The sequence below is a fragment of the Bos mutus genome, chromosome 2 (assembly GCF_027580195.1).
Source record: "Bos mutus isolate GX-2022 chromosome 2, NWIPB_WYAK_1.1, whole genome shotgun sequence".
Taxonomy (NCBI): domain Eukaryota; kingdom Metazoa; phylum Chordata; class Mammalia; order Artiodactyla; family Bovidae; genus Bos; species Bos mutus.
Genome location: NC_091618.1, coordinates 10,624,379 through 10,647,289, shown reverse-complemented (window position 1 = coordinate 10,647,289; position 22,911 = coordinate 10,624,379). Strand labels below are relative to the sequence as shown.

The 22,911-nt window shown below is 40.7% G+C and overlaps 1 protein-coding gene across 1 annotated transcript; it reads left to right on the top strand.

The window, feature by feature from the left end:
• The first annotated feature begins 769 nt into the window (after positions 1-769).
• On the top strand, positions 770-21,983 carry RPA2 (replication protein A2). Its single transcript, XM_005895912.2, has 9 exons — positions 770-1,066; positions 1,328-1,434; positions 6,022-6,123; positions 6,244-6,357; positions 12,393-12,467; positions 12,952-13,068; positions 18,711-18,818; positions 18,985-19,079; positions 21,213-21,983. The coding sequence occupies exons 1-9, from the start codon at positions 778-780 to the stop codon at positions 21,295-21,297; spliced, it is 1,092 nt and encodes a 363-aa protein (XP_005895974.2). The 5' UTR covers positions 770-777; the 3' UTR covers positions 21,298-21,983.
• Positions 21,984-22,911: the final 928 nt, after the last annotated feature.

Below are 22,911 nucleotides of genomic sequence, written 5' to 3'. Positions count from 1 at the left end.
AGAGGACTGCCACTCTCTTTGGTAGGGACAAAACCACGTTATACGGAGCACTTGAAGCAACCGAGGACACTGAGCTGAATTAGATCAGGGTCAGGAAAGACTGGTTGGGGGGATGTCATTCTCATATTTTTTGCCATTCTGGGAAAGTGTAACTTTCTCACAGCCTCACTGGGGAAAGTAAGGACGAGGAGATAGCAATAAGAAATGAACTTGGCTCTTTATGGGAAGGTCTTCCCTGGCAGCTCTGGTAAAGGATCCGCCTGCAATGCAGGAGACCCCGGTTCGACTCCTGGGTTGGGAAGATCCCCTGGAGAAGGGAAAGAATACCGACTCCAGTAATCTGGCCTTGAGAATGCCATGGACAGAGGAGCCTGGCAGGCTACGGTCCATGGGGCCGTAGAGTCGGACACGACTGAGCTACTAACAGTTTATGGAAAAGGATACGCAGCCCTACTAGGTACCGTGAAACTAGTACTGTGACTTTCCCGGATGCGCAAATAAAGCGCGATCACCAGACGGAGACGCAGAAGCAAGAACTGTACCATAACGCTTTAGATTGGGGATTCTTTTGATTAGTGAGAGTTTGGCGGGAGAGGAGGAGGCCGTACAAAGGAAGTGATGTAAGGTGTCACTCACTTGACGCGGGTGGGATTACACGGTCTGAGATCGTGAAGTATCAAGACGTATCATCTTGATTGGTAATTTCCTTGAGACATCGTCCTATCTCAGTGGTTCTCAGCCTTACTTTCGCTTGCGCAGTTTATTTTGCCCTTTTCAATGATGGCCGCCGGGGCTTCTGGCCCTCACGGGATCAGAGTGCGAGTTTTCAGGAGCTTGGCCCGAGAAGACAGGAAAAGGCGTAGATTCGTGAGCATTGATTGGCTGAAGCTCGAAGCATTCTTGTTGCTGATTGGCTCTGTCCTTCGCGGGAAGGAGTTTGTGGCGCCAGCGAAAAGTAGATACTGCGCAGCGGGAGCGGCAGGGGTCTTGAAGCGGTTCGGCGAACCCTCCAGCGAGAACCTTCTGGAACTCTCTCCTGAGGGAATCGTGTCGAAGATGTGGAATAGTATGATGAGTGGGGCGCGTGATGAGAATCGCAGGAAAGATTTAGCAAGGAGCGGGGTGGGCGAGGCCTGTGGCGGCGAGGGTCTGGGAGGAGCAGGGGACTGGCTGAGGGGCGTGTGGGCCGGGGGTGGTGGGATGGGGCGGGGGACGGTTAGGAAGACGCTGCGAGTGGTTAGAGCGAAGTCTAGGGTGGGGGTCCGGTGGGTTGTTCAGAGGCTTGGAGGGCAGCACAGATGTTTATACTGTTGTTGTTTAAAACCAGGTGGATTTGAAAGCTATAGCACCTCCTCTTTCGGGGGAGCCGGCGGCTACACACAGTCCCCTGGGGGCTTTGGATCTCCGACAGCTTCCCAGGCCGAAAAGAAATCCGTAGGTCGAAAGCGTACTTCGGTTTATGTTATCCTTTGCTGAAGTTCTTAACTCATCTGTGGGAGAAAATTTATGAGAGAAGAGTGTTAAACCTGAGCTGTAATTGTCAGTTATTATCGAATTTTATAATTGAATGCTGTTAGTATTGAAAAGTGATGTTTTCCCTAATTTTGCATCCACTGTTAACTTGGCTTTATTTTGAAATTTACCAGTAGAACTCATGAGTCAGTCTTGTGGGAAAAAACTTGTTTGTTTAGCCTAGTTTGCATTCTTCATGTACTGAAAGTCAGTTTTCAATGAAATTTAATGAGGTGCCCTGAAAAGTGAAAGTTGATCAGTCGTGTCCGACTTCTTGCGACTCCATGGAGTATACAGTCCTTGGAATTCTCTAGGCCAGAATACTAGAGTGGGTAACCTTTCCCTTCTCCAGGGGACCTTCCCAACCCAGGAATCGAACCCAAGTCTCCACATTGCAGGCAGATTCTTTACCAGCTGAGCCTCTAGGGAAGCCGCAATGAGGTGCTTCCCTGATAGCTCAGTTGGTAAAGAATCTGCCTGCAATGCAGGAGACCCGGTTTGATTCCTGGGTCCGGAAGATCCGCTAGAGAAGGGATAGGCTACCTACTCCAGTGTTCTTGGGTTTCCCTGGTGGGTCAGCTGGTAAAGAATCCGCCTGCCATGTGGGAGACCTGGGTTCGATCTCTGGGTTGGGAAGATCCCCTGGAGAAGGGAAAGGCTACCCACTCCAGTATTCTGGCCTGGAGAATTCTATGGACTGTATAGTTCATGGACTATAGTCCATGGGGTTTCAAAGAGTTGGACGAATGAGGTGCTCTAATGCAGTGGAAAGAGCTTGGTCTTTGAAGTCTGGTGGATATATTACATGTTGAACTGTTGCTCTGCCACTCCTTGTAGAGTATCATAGGACAAATTTCTTAAAATTGGGAGTCCGTTTTGCACCTGCTAAATGGGATTAATAATACATACTTTACGAAGTTGGTGTGAGACTTAATACTATAATAATGTAATTAAGCCTATCCCAGAATTGCTTTCAATAAATCGTCCCACAGAGTATTACTGAAAACAACTTGAGTTTTGGAGCCAGAATACACAGTGTCCAGAATCAACTTTGCCTTTTAACTGTTGGTGTGAGTTTAGTGAAGCAACTTACATCCTTAGTTTTGGTGACCCTTGATTTTTCTCATCAGATAATAGTACTAGTACTATTCATGTCACAGAGTGGTTCTGAGACTTGATAAATAAAATAATGTATAGGAAAGTGATCTGTAAAAACCTACCCAAATGCTTATTATTCACTCTTTCAGAAATAAGTTTGCATTTAATAGCTGCTGTTGATTTCATCTTTTTAAAAATACAGAATTTGGTGTTAAGATTCAGTATTAGTCTGTTCTATATTTTTTGTCCAGGTTTGATAAGGTTTTACCTGAGCTGTTGATTCACAGGTGTGTATCAGTAGGAAAGAATTCATTGATAATTCCCATACATTTGGGCATTGCTTTATATTTTTCATATGATTATATAATCCTGTAAGAGACTTATTATTTACTCCATTGTACAACATAGGCTCAAGGTGATTCAGGGACACCTGAACTCGCATAGCTAGTAAGACAGTGCACATATGATGCTGCACAAATCCAAAATCTGGTGAGCAACTTCTGTCTATTATATCTTTCTTTTTCCTATGAAGACCAGAGGGAATTCCAAGTCCTCTAAATTTGTCTTCTTTGAGGCTGTAAAGGAAAAAATAAAAGATAGACCATTAGTTCTCATCTTTTCTTCTTAAGCTTAATATTTTTCTTCATTTCCAGCTGTTAGAATTTTTATCTCAGAATCTCCACCTGACTGGGGCTGTATATTAAGACCACTTCTCAGAGAAGTGATGGTTGTAACCTGGAGTCTCAAACCCAGGTCTTTTATGTTTAAATCCAGTGCCTTTTCCATAGTAAATTAAGTTAACATTCTATCTAAAACATTTCCTATTGATTATAAACCTGTTATGTTTGATCAATTCATGTGAAATTTCCAAAATTGATCATGTTTTGCCTTTTAAAATGGTGGGGTATTTTTGTTTTTTGGATTTTTTTACAGATTCATAGTCAACTAAAAAATAAATTTTTTTTTTTTTCCAAAATTAAACATGCTTGTGCTTGCACTCTCTCTGAGACTCTTTGGAACAAACCAGGAACTATTTGTGATCGTTCCTGGCACATAATAGGTGTTCGTTAAAACACAAGAGGGCTTCCCAGGTGGTTCAGATGGTGAAAAATCTGCCTGCAATGCAGGGGACCAGGGTTGGGAAGATCCCCCGGAGGAAAGAATGACTACCCACTCCAGTATTCTTGCCTGGAGAATTCCATGGACTGAGAAGTCTGGTGGGCTACAGTCTGTGGGGTCGCAGAGTCGGACACGACTGACTGACTGACTAACAAAACACAAGAATCCTCTATGATTTGAGGTGAATTTGAAGGTTTACTGCTGCTGCTGCTAAGTCACTTCAGTCATGTCCAACTCGGTGTGACCCATAGACGGCAGCCCACCAGGCTCCCCCATCCTTGGGATTCTCCAGGCAAGAACACTGGAGTGGGTTGCCATTTCCTTCTCCAATGCATGAAAGTGTAAAGTGAAAGTGAAATCGCTCAGTTGTGTCTGACTCTTAGTGACCCCAGGGACTGCAGCCTTCCAGGCTCCTCCGTCCATGGGATTTTCCAGGCAAGAGTACTGGAGTGGGGTGCCATTGCCTTCTCCAGAAAGTATTACCAACACCTCAGTAATTACCCATATATAACATTTTTACCTGAGGAATAATAATTTTTATTGAATGCATATGACTATATATAGAGATTGATATTAGCAGTTTTATATACAGTATATGTTTTGTTAACAGCTCCACAGGTTGATATCCTCATTTTACAGAATAGGTGGCAGTGTGTCGAGGGCTGTGGAGCAGAGGTTTGAACACAGGTTTATAGGACTGTCTGGCTCCAAAGCCATGTTCTTGCTGCTCTTACCATAGTGGCTCTTAGTTTTCTTATGCTGAAGATACAGTGAAAATCTCAAGTGTGATAGATGAAAACAGAACCTCAACAGATTTTAAATGTATAAGCACTAATATAGCATATAAGTTCATTTACCAATACCATAAAATTGGAAAACATAGTTGGTTCCTTTACATCCTTATTAAAAGCTATTGCAGATAGAAAGAGTGAGGAATAATAGCTGGCCTAATAATTGCTAATATTTCTTGAGTGTTTATAGTGTGCCAGATAGTCTATGTACTTCACCATATAATTACTTCTCATAATGATTTTTAGTGATTTTATCATTCCTTGTTTTATAGATGAGGAAACAGAGGTAAACAGATGAGTAGAGAAATGTGATCAAGGGCACAGTACTGAGTGGTGGAGCTATAATCTTTACCCTCAAGCTTGGCTGCCACCTTGTGTGACATATGTGCTGGTAGTTGGCTGGGCTTACTTTCTCCTATCCTGGCAGTACTCACCATTCAAAATTATGCTTCAGTAAGGTGAAATGTTGCTAGTATCATGTATGTTCAGAGATAAGCTTTGACTTCTAAATCAGTTTTACATATAGAACAGTTACTGGTTTACACCTTACTGATTTCCAACAGGAAGAACCCTCATCTTTAATGCGCCATGCTTTTTCTGTCTTGTACATAGTTCTTCCTAAGAGTCTATGAAAGTACATATTTGCTCTCAGTCTATAATGAGTGTTCCTTACCCACTGTTTTTTCACCATCAAAATTTTTGTGCTTCAAGGTCCAGCCTAAATGCTCCCTCTTCTTGAAATTTCCAATAAATTTTTCTGAGATTCCACATAGAGTTTCTCATTCTGTAGTGTACAAAGATCAAGATTGTTGCTTACATTTGTACCTCCCCTAAGTTAGGAGTATGTTGAGGGCAAATCCTATTCTATTATACTCATCTTTATGTCCTCTGACCAGTGGTAGGCAAAATAAGAGTTTACACTGTTGTTAGGTTGCTTCCGGATGTGAGTTGGGTGTCTGTCCTCTTCTGCCCATTGCCTCTTGTCCCTTTCCTTTAGGATGTCCAGTGTGACCAAGCCTTTATCCCATTTTCCCCATACTCGTGTTTGATTGTCAGAATTGTTATTTATCATGAGACTTAGAACAACTCCAGAGTTCTTTCTCTGCTGACCATTTCTCAGACCCCTTCCAATACCCATCTCATCAGTGATGAAAACCCAGCTCCAGCTTGCCTTCATCCTAAAGCTGGAGTTTCTTCTTAAAAGTCTATTCCAGAAGCAGGTCCTTACACTGTCCACAATCTGGCCTACTCATTTTGGTGATCCCTAGTGCAGCACAGACTTATCCATTCATCAGGAACTTTGGAGTCAGACAAACCTGGGTTTGAAGTCTAAAGTATGGCATTTGTTAACTATATAATCTTGGTTTTTACCTGTATGAAGTAGAGATAGGATCATATTGAAGATTCAGTGTTATATGTATAGCGCTTGACACATAGCAGGTGCTAAATGAACAGTGGTTAATTATTTTCTTGATTGAATTTATGCATACTTTTTTTTCAGAGAGCTCGAGCTCAGCACATTGTACCCTGTACCATATCTCAGCTGCTTTCGGCTACTCTGGTTGATGAAGTATTCAGAATTGGAAATGTTGAGATTTCACAGGTATGGAAGAGTGCAAGAGTCACTTAACATGAAGAATGAAATAAAACTAACATCATTTAAAAATATATAAATGTTACTTTGGTTTCCAAGAAAACTAAACTTTTTTCCCTTCTGGTCTAGGTCACTATTGTGGGGATTATCAGAAATGCAGAGAAGGCTGCAACCAACATTGTTTACAAGATAGATGACATGACAGCTGCACCCATGGATGTTCGCCAGTGGGTTGACACAGATGTAAGTAGTTGTTTTGGAATCCGGGTGGGGTTACTTTGGGACTTTGGAGATGTCGAACTTGTTTAGTTTTACTTTTTAAAGGTGGGTCTTATTATAAAAATAAAATATAAGCAAGACGTCAAACACAGAAACCCTAACATGAAAGGCCAGTACATTTTATTTCATAAAAATTTAGAATCTTTGAAACTTCCCCAAATACTATAAACAAAGTTAAAGGGCAAGTGACAGGACATACTAGAATATAAACTTTGTGAGTACAAAGATTTTTTTATGTTGGCATCGTATCCCCAGCACCTAGAATAATGCCAGTTACATAGTGGGCCCTGAGTAAATATTATTCAAGTGAGTGGGGACATATTTTACAACATATTACAAACATTTTAAATTTTTAATTAAAGTTCTTACAAAGGAAAAAGCACTGCACCTTAGGAAAACAAGGAAAGAAATGCACAAGTAATTCATAATAGGTGAAATACAAATTGCAACAATTAGAAAAGCAGGTTTACTAAACATTAAGATACCATTTTTAACTTATTAAATTGACAAAGGAAAAAAACAAAGAATAGCAACATCTACTTCTGTTGAGAGCAGGAGGCACTTAATTTGGGGAATGGTTTGTCAGTGTTTGTCTGGGAAAGTGGATACCATCCTACCTTGATGTTATGAGTATAACCTTTCTCAAAAGCCAATGATCAAGATCACCCATCACAGAAATGTTGATCTAGCAGTCCACTGCTGGAAATTTACATTAAGATAAAGATGTGTGCAAAGATTCAGTTGTAAGATTGTTGATCATCACATTGTTTATCATAATGGAAAACTAAAAGGAATCTCAATGTTAGCAATAGGATATTATTAATTAAACCATGGTATAAAACACTGCAAATGATGAAGAGATGTATGTATTGTCACAAAGAAGTGTTTACCATAAATGTTGAGAGGAAAAGAGGTTGTTAAAGATAGTATGCGTGATGTGGCCCCATTTTTGCAAAGCACCATGTATATGAGTATATGTATAAACATGGAGAAAATAGACTGAAAGAAAATATATGCTTGTTCCCTTTTATTTTTTAGTTGGACAGAAGGTGTCTTGGTTTTTGTATTTTCTGCACTGTGCAGCTTGTGGGATCTTAGTTCCCTGACCAGAAATCAAGCTGTGCCTCCTATAGAAGCATGGAGTCCTAACCACTGGACCTCCAGGAAATTCCCAGCTTCTTCATTTTTTAATGTTTTTAAAGTGCATTCATTTTAGAAAATTTGGATAATACTTTGTATGCTATTTCCATTTCAAAACCCACAGTCATCTGTGAAGAGTTAACTTGATAGTTATGTGTTCTTTATTTTTTGCACCTCAGAAAAATATAGGAGAATTTATTGAACAGTTATAATTGGAATGCCAATTGGAACAGTTATAATTGGAATTCTGAACTAGACTGCTTGATTCCAGGTAGACAAAGAATGTAACCACACAGTCCCTGCCATCAAGTGGGGAGGTAATTACTAGAGATGCCTAATACTACATACTCATGCAAAATGTATGGTGCTTGCTTTTATAATAAGTGAGCATTTAAAGATTACCTGAAATCCCACATCTCCAAGATGATTACTGTTAACAGTACATTTTGATAAATACCCTTTTAGACATTTCTCTCTGCATATTTGTACATTTAATGAGAAGGATGCCTACAGTTTTACATAAAGGATAATATGATATGCAACTGCTTCATAATCTGCCCTTTTCACTCAGAACTCTCCCATTTCTTGTGACCACCTGTTGTATTATAAGGATACATCATCCCTTGCTTCTAGACCCAATCAGGGAACATTTGGCTTATTTCCATCATTTGTTATTATAGAATATGCCCCAGTGAGTGTCTGTGTGTACATCTCTTCATGATTATGAGATAATCTCTTTAAGATGAATTAAACTACACTTTCTGGAGGAAATATACATTTTAAAATACTTTCTTTTTTGGTTGTTCTTCCACTTACGATTTTACATTTTTTTTATTTAATTAGTGCATGAGAATGTCCAGTTAGTTCGCCACACCCTAACAGTAGTTTTTATGAGTCTTTAAGTTTTTGGATGATAGTTTAAAAAATACAATCTTGTCATTGAGAATGTTATTTTTTTATATGTAATTTGGTTCTAGTGAGATTGAATTTTTTTTTTAACTATATTTAAACAAGACTGGGAGCTGACAGTGGCTCAGATCACGAACTCCTTATTGCCGTATTGAGACTTAAATTGAAGAAAGTAGGGAAAACCATTAGGCCATTCAGGTATGATCTAAATCAAATCCATTATGATTATACAGTGGAAGTGACAAATAGATTCAAGGGATTAGATGTGATAGAGTGCCTGAAAATCTCTGGATGGAGGTTCATGACATCGTACAGGAGGCGATGATCAAAACCATCCCCAAGAAGAAGAAATGCAAAAGGTAAAATGGTTATCTGGGGAGGCTATTTGTAAGAATAGCTGAGAAAAGAGATTCAAAAGGCAAAGGAGAAAAGGAAAGATACCCATCTGAATGCAGAGTTCCAAAGAATAGCAAGGAGAGATTAGAAAGCCTTTCTAAGTGAACAATACAAAGAAATAAAGGAAAACAACAGAATGGGAAAGACTAGAGATCTCTTCAAGAAAATTAGAGATACCAAGATGGGCAAATAGAGATGCAAAGATGGGCACAATAAAGGAAGGAAACAGTATGGACCTAACAGAAGCAGAAGATATTAATCAGAGATGGCAAGAATACACAGAAGAACTACACAAAAAAGATCCTAATGACCCAGATAACCACAATAATACGATCACCCACCTAGAGCCAGACATCCTGGAATGCAAAGTCAAGTGGGCCTTAAGAAGCATCCCTACTAACAAAGCTTGTGGAGGTGATGGAATTCCAGCTGAGCTGTTTCAAATCCTAAAAGACGATGTTGTGAAAGTGCTGCACTCATGTGCCAGCAAATTTGGAAAACTCAGCCACAGAACTGGAAAAGGTCAGTTTTCATTCCAGTCCCAAAGAAGGACAATGCCAAATTGAACTCAAACTACTGCACAGTTGCATTCATCTCACACGCTAGCAAAGTAATGCTCAACATTCTTCAAGCTTGGCTTCAAGAGTACGTGAACTGAAAACTCCCAGGTGTTCAAGCTGGTTTTAGAAAAGGCAGAGGAACCAGATACCAAATTGCCAACATCCATTGGATCATAGAAAAAACAAGAGAATTACAGAAAAACATCTACTTATGTTTCATTGACTGTGCTAAAGTCTCTGACTGTGTGGATCACAACAAACTGGAAAATTCTTAGAGAGGTGGGAATACCAGACCACCTTACCTGCCTCCTGCACAACCTGTATGCAGGTCAAGAAGCAACAGTTAGAACCGGACATGGAGCAGAGGACTGGTTCCAAATTGGGAAAGGAGTATGTCAAGGCTGTATACTGTCACCCTGCATGTTTATATGCCAAGTACATCATGAGAAATGCTGAGTGGGATGAAGCACAAGGTGGAATCAAGATTGCTGGGAGAAATATCAATAACCTTATATATGCAGATGACACCACACCTATGGCAGAAAGCGAAGAAGAACTAAAGAGCCTCTTGATGAAGGTGAAAGAGGAGAGTGAAAAAGCTGGCTTAAAACTCAACATTCAGAAAACTTAAGACCATGGCATCTGGTCTCATCACTTCATGGCAAATAGATGGGGAAACAGTGGACACATGAGAGACTTTTATTTTCTTGGGCTGCAAAATCACTGCAGATGGTGACTGCAGCCTTGAAATTAAAAGACTCTGACAAATGAGTCTATGACAAATGTAGACAGCGAATTAAAAAACAGAGACATTACTTTTGCTGGCAAAGGTCCGTCTAGTCAAGGCTGTTTTTTCCAGTAGTCATGTATGGATGTGCGAGTTGGACCATAAACAAAGCTGAGTGTCAAAGAATTGATGCTTTTGAACTGTGTTGGGGAAGACTCTTGAGAGTCTCTTGGATGGCAAGGAGATCAAACCAGTTGATCCTAAAGGATATCAACCCTGAATAATCATTGGAAAGACTGATGCTAAAATTGAAACTCCAGTATTTTGGCTACCTGATGGGAAGAGCCAACTCAGTAGAAAAGACCCGATGCTGGGAAAGATTGAGGCAGGAGGAGAAGGAGACGACAGAGGACAAGATGGTTGGATGGCATCACCAACTCAATGGACATTAGTTTGAGCAAACTGTGAGAAATAGTGAAGGATAGGGAGTCCTGGTGTGCTGCAGTCCATGGGGTCGCCAAGAGTTGGACACGTCTGAACAACAACAAAATGTTAATTTGTGGGAAGAGTTTTTAGTTGTCTAAGTGCTTTGATTCCCTAGGAGTGTTTATTTTTGTTTGTAAGAACCTGAAAAGTAGTAATCTCTTATCATATTATTTCTGTAGTTTGTCTATTGACTTTAAAAAGCTTTTCCTTGTTTCAGATTATTGTTTTTTAATTGTTGGTGTTTCCTTTTATAATTTCTATGGTTTCTTTTCATATTTCTATATATGATTAAGCCTTTTTATAAATTTTGGTAAAAGGAAAGAAGTATAGATCCAGCTTCACTTTTTCCAAGTGGTTTTAAAATGTTCTTTGTGGGAATACAGAGTTTTATCTGTGGTATAGATTCAGGTATATAAAGTAATAGAATGAAATGCAAATAGTTGATAACCTCCAGGTGATGGGAGTTGGAATGCTTTTTATTTTTAAACATCCAGATTTTCTATTCTAGCTTTTTATTGTTGTTATTCTAGCAACATTCTCTAAGTGGGCCTCCCAGATGGCGCTAGCGGTAAAGAACTCGCCTGCTGCTGCTAAGTCGCCTCAGTTGTGTCCAACTCTGTGCGACCCCGTACACGGCAGCCCACCAGGCTCTGCTGTCTCTGGGATTTTCCAGGCAAGAACATGAGTGGGTTGCCATTTCCTTCTCCAGTGCATGAAAGTGAAAAGTGAAAGTGAAGTCGCTCAGTCATGTCCAATTCTTCGAGACCCCATGGACTGTAACCTACCAGGCTCCTCCGTCCATGGGATTTTCCAGGCAAGAGTACTGGAGTGGGTTGCCATTGCCTTCTCCAGGAGACATAAGAGACGTGGGTTTGATCCCTGGGTGGGGAAGATCCCCTCAGGAGGGCATGGCAACCCACTCCAGTATTCTTGCCTGGAGGATCCTGTGGACAGACAAGCCTGGTGGGCATAGTCCATAGGGTCACAAGGAATTGGACACACTTGAAGTAGTTTAGCAGACACACATGCGTTCTATAAGCAGAAAATAATTTTGAGTCAGCTTATACGTTTTTCTTATAAATAATAGGTACATAGTCTAGAAAACCCACAAAGAAATATTAAAATCATTTATAATTATCCCAGTTAACTTTTGTTAATATTTTGACATGTATGTTTCCCCTCATGGGATATAAGCTTTTTTCCATGAGTCACAAATGATATTCACAGACAGTAAATAGAATTCTCCATTTATCCTTTGTAGTAGTGTAAAGTATCCCATTATATGAATGTATACTTTTTGTTGAATATTTAGGTTGCTTTAAATGTTTTAGTAGTATTCAAAACTATGCTGAGATGACTACTCTTAAAGCTAAATCTTTTTTTTTTTTTTAAAGCTAAATCTTGATTACATGTTCTCAGTAATTTTCTTAAATTTCTAAAAGTAGAGTTGCTGTATTGAGAAGTATGTCTACCAGAAATTTGTGTGCCTAAGAGCACTGCATGAAAGTGCCATAATTGTTTGCTGGTTTTGTTTTTTTTTTTTTTTTTTGATATGCATGATGTAGAACTTAGAACTGGAACTTACTTTTAGAGAGATTATCTTAATTCCTGATTTTATTTTTTAAAATATTAAATTATAAAAGGCAGGGAAAACTAGTTAGTGCTACATTAGGATCCTTTAGCTCTTACTTTGTAACTTTCTTTACATAAATTAGAAATTTTAAAGAGGCTTTCACCAACATCACTAAAACCTAAGTGTGTGTTTGTATTTTTTCTGTTAGGATGCCAGCAGTGAAAACACTGTGGTCCCTCCAGAAACATATGTGAAAGTGGCTGGTCATCTGAGATCTTTCCAGGTAAAGTCAGAAAAAAACAAGAACAGTTAAAATGTATTTGCATGAAGCAGTTTCTGGAGTCATGCCTACATTTGGGATACTTAAGACTTAACTAAGTCTCTATGTTTAATGGGAATTATATTGAAGTTATTTTGTTATTTTCTTCTTCAAAAGGAAATAATGAGTTTTTTCAGTTTAAAATAGGAAGTAGAGAAAGAACAAGATCTCAGCCTACAGTTGCCAGCTATGGCATTTATTAGATGTGGAAGGGCAAACACTGGATTTAGAGACTAGACTGTTTAACCTTGGGAAAATCATTGAACATCTCTGAGCTAGTTTTGTTTTTTGACTATATTTCATTGACTATATTTGAATTAATTTTGAGTTGAAATTTTTCAATATATAGCACATTTTCCTTGTTTAATAAAATACTCTAACCAAGAAAAGAGCCAGTTGACTTGAATGTACTTATCCTTTGTTCACATTTTTCTGTTTATTTTAATAGAACAAGAAAAGCCTGGTAGCCTTTAAGATCATTCCCCTGGAGGATATGAATGAGTTTACCACACACATTCTGGAAGTAGTCAATGCACACATGATGCTGAGCAAGTCGAACAGCCAGGTGAGCAGTTTCACTCTCTTCTTTTTTTTTCTCTTTCCTGGAGGAACTCCTTCTGTGCTCAGGCTTTGATTTCCTAAACATTTTGCAGATCGAGCCAGAAGACAGGCATCATTCAATCCTCAAAAAATCTTCTCCGTGAGCTTTGTCATGTTACTTTATTCCAGATGAAACACTCATATTCCTCTCATAATACCTCTCCACTGTCTTGAATGGCTGAGGCCCAGACAGACTTCAAGTGTAGACTCATCATTATAGGCTGAGCTTTACTTCAGGATTTTCAGTCCATATTCAGAGAAAAATCCCAACTAAGACAGCATTTTGCTGCTTCCCTTTCAAGCTATTGGCTAAATGAGAAAATTTATTCACCATTATTTTGTCCTGAGATTATACTACTTGTTTCATGTGCTTCTTGTTTCTCAACATCTTTTTCTGTATGAATTCTAATGAATTTAGTTTGACAAGTCCATCTAGGACCACACAAAAGGTTTGTTGATCTGAGTATTAGAATGCCCTTAGATGATTCTGGTAGCAAGGTGGAGGACTGGTTACAGTAGGAGGGACTGGAAAACTGATTTGCTTTTGCATCCTGTTCTTTGCCAAGCACTTTGCTAAGCACTGAGGATACAAAGAAAAATTCATTCAATTTATTGAGCATAGCGTATGCAAACCATTATTCAAGGTCCTAGGAATACAGCAGTGAACAAGATGGATAAAGTATCTGCACTCGAACTTACATTCTTGAGAAAGATGAATCATAAACAAGAAAATAAATATTGTTATAGATACTCTAGTGGAGGTGATAGAATTCCAGTTGAGCTGTTTCAAATCCTAAAAGATGATGCTGTGAAAGTGCTGCACTCAATATGCCAGCAAATCTGGAAAACTCAGCAGTGGCCACAGGACTGGAAAAGGGCAGTTTTCATTCCAATCCCAAAGAAAGGCAATGTCAAAGAATACTCAAACTACCGCGCAATTGCACACATCTCACATGCTAGTAAAGTAATACTCAAAATTGTCCAAGCCAGGCTTCAGCAATATGTGAACCGTGAACTTCCTGATGTTCAAGCTGGTTTTAGAAAAGGCAGAGGAACCAGAGATCAAATTGCCAACATCCTCTGCATCATCACAAAAAGCAAGAGAGTTCCAGAAAAACATCTATTTCTGCTTTATTGACTATGCCAAAGCCTTTGACTGTGTGCATCACAATAAACTGTGGAAAATTCTGAAAGAGATGGGAATACCAGACCACCTGACTTGCCTTTTGAGAAACCCCTATGCAGGTCAGGAAGCAACAGTTAGAACTGGACATGGAACAACAGACTGGTTCCAGATAGGAAAAGGAGTACGTCAAGGCTATATATTGTCATCCTGCTTATTTGACTTATATGCAGAGTACATCAGAAACGCTGGACTGGAGGAAGCACAAGCTGAAATCAAGATTGCCAGGAGAAATATCAATAACCTCAGATATGCAGATGACACCACCCTTATGGCAGAAAGTGAAGAGGAACTCAAAAGCCTCTTGATGAAAGTGAAAGTGGAGAGTGAAAAAGTTGGCTTAAGCTCAACATTCAGAAAACTAAGATCATGGCATCCGGTCCCATCACTTCATGGCAGATAGATGTGAAAACAGTGGCTGACTTTATTTTTCTGGGCTCCAAAATCACTGCAGATGGCGATTGCAGCCATGACATTAAAAGACCCTTGCTCCTTGGAAAGTTATGGCCAACCTAGACAGCATATTAAAAAGCAGGGACATTACTTTGCCAACAAAGGTCCGTCTAGTCAAGGCTGTGGTTTTTCCAGTAATCATGTATGGATGCGAAAGTTGGACTATGAAGAAAGCTAAATGCCGAAGAATTGATGCTTTTGAACTGTGGTGTTGGAGAAGACTCTTGAGAGTCCCTTGGAGTACAAGGAGATTAAACCAGTCAATCCTAAAGGAGATCAGCCCTGGGTGTTCATTGGAAGGAGTGATGTTTAAGCTGAAACTCCAATACTTTGGCCACCTCATGTGAAGAGTTGACTCATTGGAAAAGACCCTGATGCTGGGAAAGATTGAGGGCAGGAGGAGAAGGGCACGACAGAGGATGAGATGATTGGATGGCATCACTGACACAATGGATATGGGTTTGGGTGGACTCTGGATGTTGGTGATGGACAGGGAGGCCTGGCGTGCTGCAGTTCATGGGGTCGCAAAGAGTCGGACACAACTGAGTGGCTGAACTGAACTGAACTGATATACTCTGCAGTAAAGCAGAGTAGGACAGGACAGTGATGAAGAAAAATGTATGGTATAATTTTAGATGAGAAAAGAACATTTGAAGCTAAGGAAATAAAAAATGAGAAGCCACAGTATTGGAACAAGCTTGGCATATCTGAGAACATTAAAAAGCCACACTGTCTGGAGTGAAGCAAATGACAGGAAGATGGTAGAGGGATGTAGACAAGGAAGCGGGACCCAGAGGAGGTAGGGCTTCATAGGCTGTAGTAAGAATTATTTTCTTCTGATAGTAAACTTTTAGAAGATTTTGACTAGGGAGTGATGGGGTGTGATTTACCATTGCAAAAGCTCATTTGAGCTCTTGTATGGAGAGAGATTGAGGCTCCAGCAATAGCAACAGTAATTTGGGGGACTGGTAGCAGCAACTGGGAGAAGAGGTTGGATTCTAACCTATTTTGAAGGTAGAGCCGCAGAACCTATTGATAGTTTAGAAACAGGATCTAAAGAAAAGGGAGGGTTCAGATATAACTCCTAGGTTTGGGACTTGAGTAACTAGATGAAGCTAGCAGGTTTTGGGGATAAAATCCAGAGTTCTGTTTTGGATTTAACAAATGTGACGTGCCAGTTAGACACCCAAATGGAGACCAGAGTGGAAGGTTGACTGTATAAGGCTGGGACTCGAGGGAGGGATCAGGGCTAGAGGAAGCACTTTAGGAGTCATTGTGTGGATGGTATTTAAAACTTCAGATGAGATGGGATAACTAATGAGTTATTAGAAACCTGAGCTCTGGACACTAACCTTTAGGAGTGTGGAGGCACAGGAGCCAGAGAAAGTCAAAGAAGTTGTCAGCTGGACAGGAGGAAAATTGGGGAATGTGATTCCATAGGATATTCTGAAAAGTATTTTAAGGAAGGGATGGAGTTCAACTGGAGAGTGCTGCCCAGAAGTCAAGTAAGATGATGAGAGGGGTCTGTTGAATTTGGAAACGTGAATCTTCAAAAGAGTGGCTTTAGTAACGGTTAGGGGGAACATGGGTTAGAAAGAATGGGATTGGATAGAAAGATTAGGGTGTTTATTTTATGACTGTGCTTCATAACATATGTATGTATGTTATGTATGTATAACATAAAATATGTATCATTTTATGTGTGATACATAAAGTATATCAAACGTTCTATGATAAAAATGGTTTAAAGTTAGAATAGGTGGAAGTTGTGAGCATAGACAATTATATTGAGGAGTAAATAAAATAATCCTTTCTCTCAATGAGTTGCCTCAAGCATTGCAGGGGCGGGGGGGTTCAGATCACTTAAGCAGTGGAACCAGCAATGAGTGGCAAGTGCAGTATACATGGAAGCACAGAGAGGAGTTGCCCATCCTGACCCAGACATCAAGAAAGGCCTGCTGGAGGAGATGATGCCTAAACCTAGTCGTAAAATGGGAGGTAGGGGGATATCTGAAGCAGGTCATATAAGCAGAGGTGTCCAGGGAAGAAATAGCGTTCAGGTCAGTATTATCATAACATGAGATTTCTGTTTTCCCAGAAAGCAGTGTGAAGGCATCTAGCTTGAAAACAAGAGGATCATGACTGATTTTTTTGTCTATTTTTTTATGACCTCAAAGCATTGGCATTTAATGGATAAATGTTGAAGGAATGCGTCTCCTGCCTGGATGGGAGTTCCCCTGATGAGCTTCCACAATGCTCTTTTACTTGTAATGAGTACTTAACATATTTGATCTTTTGTCATCTTTATTCAGTTCAATAAACATTGACTGAGCACCTGCTGCCCACTGGGCACTGCAGAGCTGAAGGGAAGTGACAAACCGAGATGGCTGCTGAGAGAGGGAATGGGGCGAGTGCTGTGAGACCAGAAACAGTACAACTAACCTGGCCTGGGAGGGTGTCAGGGATGGCTTCTTGAAGGCAGTGGCAATTAAGTTGGGCTTTGAAGGATAAGAAGAGTGTTTCCCACGCAAATGACAAGAGGAGCATTCCAGACATGGAATAAAGTGTCAGAGGCATGTGTGAATGGCCAGAAGTCTCTGTGTTAAAAGCTAGTGGTCAAGAATTAAAAAAAAAAACAGAAAGACTCTGATGTCTAATTGTGGTAGGTCTTGAATGTCAGGAGTTTTCATATTATTTTCACAGGCAGGGGGAGCCAGCTGAAAACGTTTAGGTGGAGGAGAGACGTGATCAGAAATTATTACTCGGAGCAGTAAAGAGGGTTGATTGACGTAGGAGAGACTTGCAGCTGAGACACTAGTCAGGAGACTGGGGGTGATGAGGATGGACTGGAACTGTTGAAGATCATATTAATAGGCTGTGGGCAGACTATGGGAGATGAGTGACGAGACACAGATGGCTGACTTCTGCAGGACTGGGCTTGGGCTTACTAACTGAGATGGAATGCATAGCAGAGTAGGCCAGTTCGGGGAGGAAAGTAGTGAACTTTATTTTGAAGTGCATGGGACATCTAAGTGGTGGTCTTCAGCTGATGGTTGGGGACAAGGATTTGTGGTCTCGAAGGAAGTCTGGGATGAAATCCTGGGGGAACTATCAGCCTTTTGAAAGAGAGGTAGACAAGGAGACTGAGAGGAGATACTGAGAAGGCAGAGTTCAAGAGTTAAGTGGACAGCTAGGAGAACATGGTGCTAGGAAGCCCAGGGATAGGTCCCTTTCGAGAGGAGTGTGGTCAGCAGTGTCTGCTTCTGAGAGGTCACTTGTTATGAGGGACTGAAAGGGATTACTGGTTGTGTTGGTTGAAAAGCATTGATGATTTGGTGGGAACAGTTTCAGGGGTATATTTGGGGAGAATCCAAATAGGGGAGAAGTGAAAATAGTATAGTCTATTGTTTTTTAGAAGTTTGGTTAAAAAAAAAGAAGTGGGTGATGAGAATTGCGTCTCCTTTTCTCTCCTTGTAATGCTTAATGGCTAGCTGATGCTTGGTAAGTGCTTGCATGATTTAGCACCAAAGATAGATAGCACTGTAGCAGAACTCATTAATTTTCTTTGTGCTCTTTTTCCTCTGGTTCCTCTCACATTGCAAAGAAAAGGGGAAGCCAGGAAGTACCTTTCTTTCTGTTTGATATATATATTTCAGAGAATGACTTTATCTTATGAAATACTCATTAGATAATAGCTATCCTTTCCAGTCTAAGCAATTGTTATTTGGAAAATTCTGCTTAGGACATTACCTGGCGATGCAGTGGTTAGGATTCAGTACTTTCACTGCCATGGCCTGGATTCAGTCTCTGGTTGGAGAACTAAGATCCCATAAGCCATATGTTGTGGTCAGAAAAACAAAAAAAAATTTGCTTAAATTGTTTTTTGTAAACTACTTATTAAGCTATTTAAAAGAGTTAAGAACTATGTTTAAATTGGTAAACTTACTACTGTTGTGAACTTCTTAATTCAGCCTTCAGCAGGGAGAGCACCTATCAGCAATCCAGGAATGGGTGAAGCTGGGAACTTCGGTGGGAATAACTTCATACCAGCAAATGGCCTCACTGTGGCCCAGAACCAGGTAAACATTGGAGTGGCTCCAAATTTTGCAAGACACAGAGCTGTAAATTGTTACTTTCTTAATGGTGCTAAGTATCTGACTCATTTCTTTCTTACAAAGAGATTCTCGCTTGATAGGGGAACTGATTCATAGTAGTTACTGAAATCCTTCTGATTTGAATCTTCAGGTGCTGAATTTGATCAAGGCTTGCCCAAGACCTGAAGGATTGAACTTTCAGGATCTCAAGAACCAACTCCAACACATGTCCGTAGCCTCAATCAAGTGAGTATTTGGTTTCTGTGAGCTAGGGTTCCAGAATTATACCCATTTTACCTCACCAAGGTTTCCTTTAATGAGAAGTGAGTTTAAAAAAAGAACAACTGTTGACTGATAAGAGGGAAGTTGTTCAGTCATGGAAAAATAGAAAAAGGACTCATAAAGATGGTGCTGCCTGTCACTTCCCTCATTCATTGTTTCATTCAACAAATAGTAAGTCCAGTTATGTGTGAAGTATGTAATTTTGAGCGAAAATTGACATGATACCTCTTGCGGAATTTAGTCTGGAGGAATGAGATCCTGACTCCTGGTCCTCAGGTGTACAGTCTCATTGGTGTTACTGTCCCAGATGTGGAGAGTGTGCCACACGCTATCTGGACCTAAAGCCGTTAGACAGTCCTTCTAGCATCATTGTCCTGATAACCTGTTAGATGAGCAGCTTCCTGATTCTAATGAACTCGTATTGTGTTCAAACAAACAGAGTATTGTGTTTGTGATCACTATTACTATAAATCAGTTGAAATTTTAGATCTTGATAGAGAAAAATGCTCATGTCTCATTCCATTTCCTGTCCTATAAGATGAGGATAATAATTCCTGTCTTAAAAGTTACTGTTATGATGAGGTCCAGAATGGTGGTCACAATAGTAGGTGCTTTCTAAGTTGTTACTATTATTAAATATGATATTGACACTGACCCAGTTCAGTGCAGTTCAGTCACTCAATCGTGTCTAACTGCGACCCCATCAATTGCAGCACGCCAGGCCTCCCTGTCCATCACCAACTCCCCAAGTCTACTCAAACTCATGTCCATTGAATCAGTGTTGCCATCCAGCCATCTCATCCTCTGTCGTCCCTTCTCCTCCTGCCCTCAATCTTGCCCAGCCTTAGGGTCTTTTCCAATGAGTCAACTCTTCGCATCAGGTGGCCAGAGTATTGGAGTTTCAGCTTCAGCATCAGTCCTTCCAATGAACACCTAGGGCTGATCTCCTTTAGGATGGACTGGTTAGATCTCCTTGCAGTCCAAGGGCCTCTCAAGAGTCTTCTCCAACACCACAGTTCAAAAGCATCAATTCTTCGGCGCTCAGCCTTCTTCACAGTCTAACTCTCACATCCATACATGACCACTGGAAAAACCATAGCCTTGACTAGAAGGACCTTTGTTGGCAAAGTAATGTCTCTGCTTTGGAATGTGCTACCTAGGTTGGTCATAACTTTCCTTCCAAGGAGTAAGCGTCTTTTAATTTTATGGCTGCAGTTACCATCTGCAGTGATTTTGGAGCCCCCAAAAGTAAAGTCTGACACTGTTTCCCCATCTATTTCCCATGAAGTGATGGGACCAGATGCCATGATCTTATTAGTTTTCTGAATGTTGAGTTTTAAGCCAACTTTTTCACTCTCCTCTTTCACTTTCATCAAGAGGCTTTTTAGTTCCTCTTCACTTTCTGCCATAAGGGTGGTGTCATCTGCATATCTGAGGTTATTGATATTTCTCCCTGAAGGCCTTAAAACCATTTCTGGAAGACCTTTTCTTTCCCTCCTGCAACTTTATTTCCCAGAGGGAAATTGGAGGGCCCATGGATGGATGAGGAGCTTTTTTTTTTTTAATAGCTATTTCTACTAGGAAACATTATGTGCAAGCTAAACAACAGCTTTAGATCCTAGTTTCAGATGCTCGTTTAGACTGGTGTTTAAGTGAGGTCCTACTTTCTTTGCTCTATACAATCTGGGAGAGGGATCCAAGGCAGCCCTAAAACCATTGTCTCCATGGATTACCTCAATTTTGCAATTTAACTGATGTTTCTCCCTGCAAGAGCCTTCTCTGAGCAAACAGCTGTGAATTGGTGACTCAATGGTAAAGAATCAACCTGCCAATGCAGGAGACATAGGTTTGATCCCTGGGTCAGGAACATCCCCTGGAGAAGGGCATGGCAACCCACTCCGGTATTCTTGCCTGGGAAATCCCATGAACAGAGGAGCCTGGTGGGCTACAGTCCATGGGGTCACAAAAGAGTGAGACACGACCTAGTGACTAAAACAAGAAGATAGAAAGTTGGGAAATGAGGGAAGTTTACATTTTCAGCCGTATCTAAAAGGGAGTTTCCTATCTTCTGCATTTGGGTGTTTTCTTTCTTTCTAGGCTAGCTGTGGATTTTCTAAGCAACGAGGGACACATCTATTCCACCGTGGATGATGATCATTTTAAATCCACAGACGCAGAATAACTGGATCTAATTGGGTACCCAAGATATTTTCCAGTTGGACCTTTTTTTGCAACCTCTTGTCTCCAGCTGTCCATATAATTGGCAAGTTGACTTCTAGGAAGTAGATTTCATCTATAAAAGATCTCAACTGACATCCTTTTGAAACTTATTACTACTCTTCTGTGTTTTTCATGGACTTCCCTGGTAGCTCAGACGGTAAAGTGTCTGCCTACAATGTGGGAGACCCGGGTTAGATCCCTGGGTCAGGACGATCCCCCGGAGAAGGAAATGGCAACCCACTCCAGTATTCATGCCTGGAAAATCCCATGGACCGAGGAGCCTGGTGGGCTACCATCCATGGGGTCGCAAAGAATCAGACACGACTGAGCGACTTCTGTGTTTTTGAAGCTCAAAGGGATATGGGTCACTGAAAAGGATGTAAACCAGGGCAGAATTACTTAAAGAAGTAACAGATTAGTTAGTTACAACATCAAGATAAATGGAATTGAAACAGAGATGCTACCAAGAGAGTTGGGCAGTACTGCTTAAATAATGCTCAAGAGTTTCTATTCTTAAATTGTTTCCTCCTGAGAGAAGAGGAGCAGCCCTGGGCCCACTCCCCTCCGCCTTTTCTGTTCCCCACTTTGGTTGTGTTGTCACTTTCAGAATTGCACTTTTTTCACCTTGTCATAGTAGCTGCCAAAGTGTGTTTTTATAAACATGGGGTTCTAGAGCGCTGGCTTCCTGGGGCAGAGGAGAGAAAGAAATGTGTGTTGTACAAAATCAGTACGTTCATATGTTCAATAAAATAGTTCTATTATTGAAGTAACTTGTAAAAATGTTATTTCTTTATGCTGCAGTAATTAATACTTTATCATCTCAACCTAATTCTTAGATAAGTTAATGAGCTGTAACATGCAAATAGAAGTTCTGTAGCTGCTTTAAGTGTTTCTAAATGAGACCTACCAGCAGCTGTGTGGAGAAGGCCCCACCCCGCCGTGGTTTCTGACAGCGAACAACAATGTGGTTGCTCTCTGTGCTCGCAGGATACTTCCCACCTGGGGAGCTGTGCAGATGCTTACAAGCCAGTCAGCCAGTGTGCTTATTTGCAAGCGTGTCCATTCTTGTTTCCTAAAAGAACAATGGCTAAAAACAGGTTTAAAAAAATGTATTCATTTGAATATGGAATGCATGATAGAATACTTCCATGGGTGGTGGACTTCTCTTTCTAGTTACCATGCTGATGCCCTCAAATGGGCAAGGGGACAAGAGCAGTGGTTTGGGTTTTTCTTCTTTTCATTTTGAATTTGACTTAGCAATCAAAAACTGCTTGCTCATTAACCCAGCTAGTGTTTATTCAATACCTACTGTGTCGGCTCATTTGCCAACTTCCAGGAGTATAAAGCAAGAGACTGGTGTCCCAGGTGTTGCCAACTCCACATTCCCAGTAACACAGAGTAGCTGCCCAGTGATAGAGTTCCCTGCCATCTTGGCATTGACATGATCTTACAGGAGTTCTGTAGTTCCCGAGCACCACAGAGGCCCTTGGGGCTGAGCAGAGGCGGGCCACTCCTCAGCAGAATGAAACCCCAGCTTCTAGAGCTTCTGCCTGCTCAGGCTGGGGGAACACACACT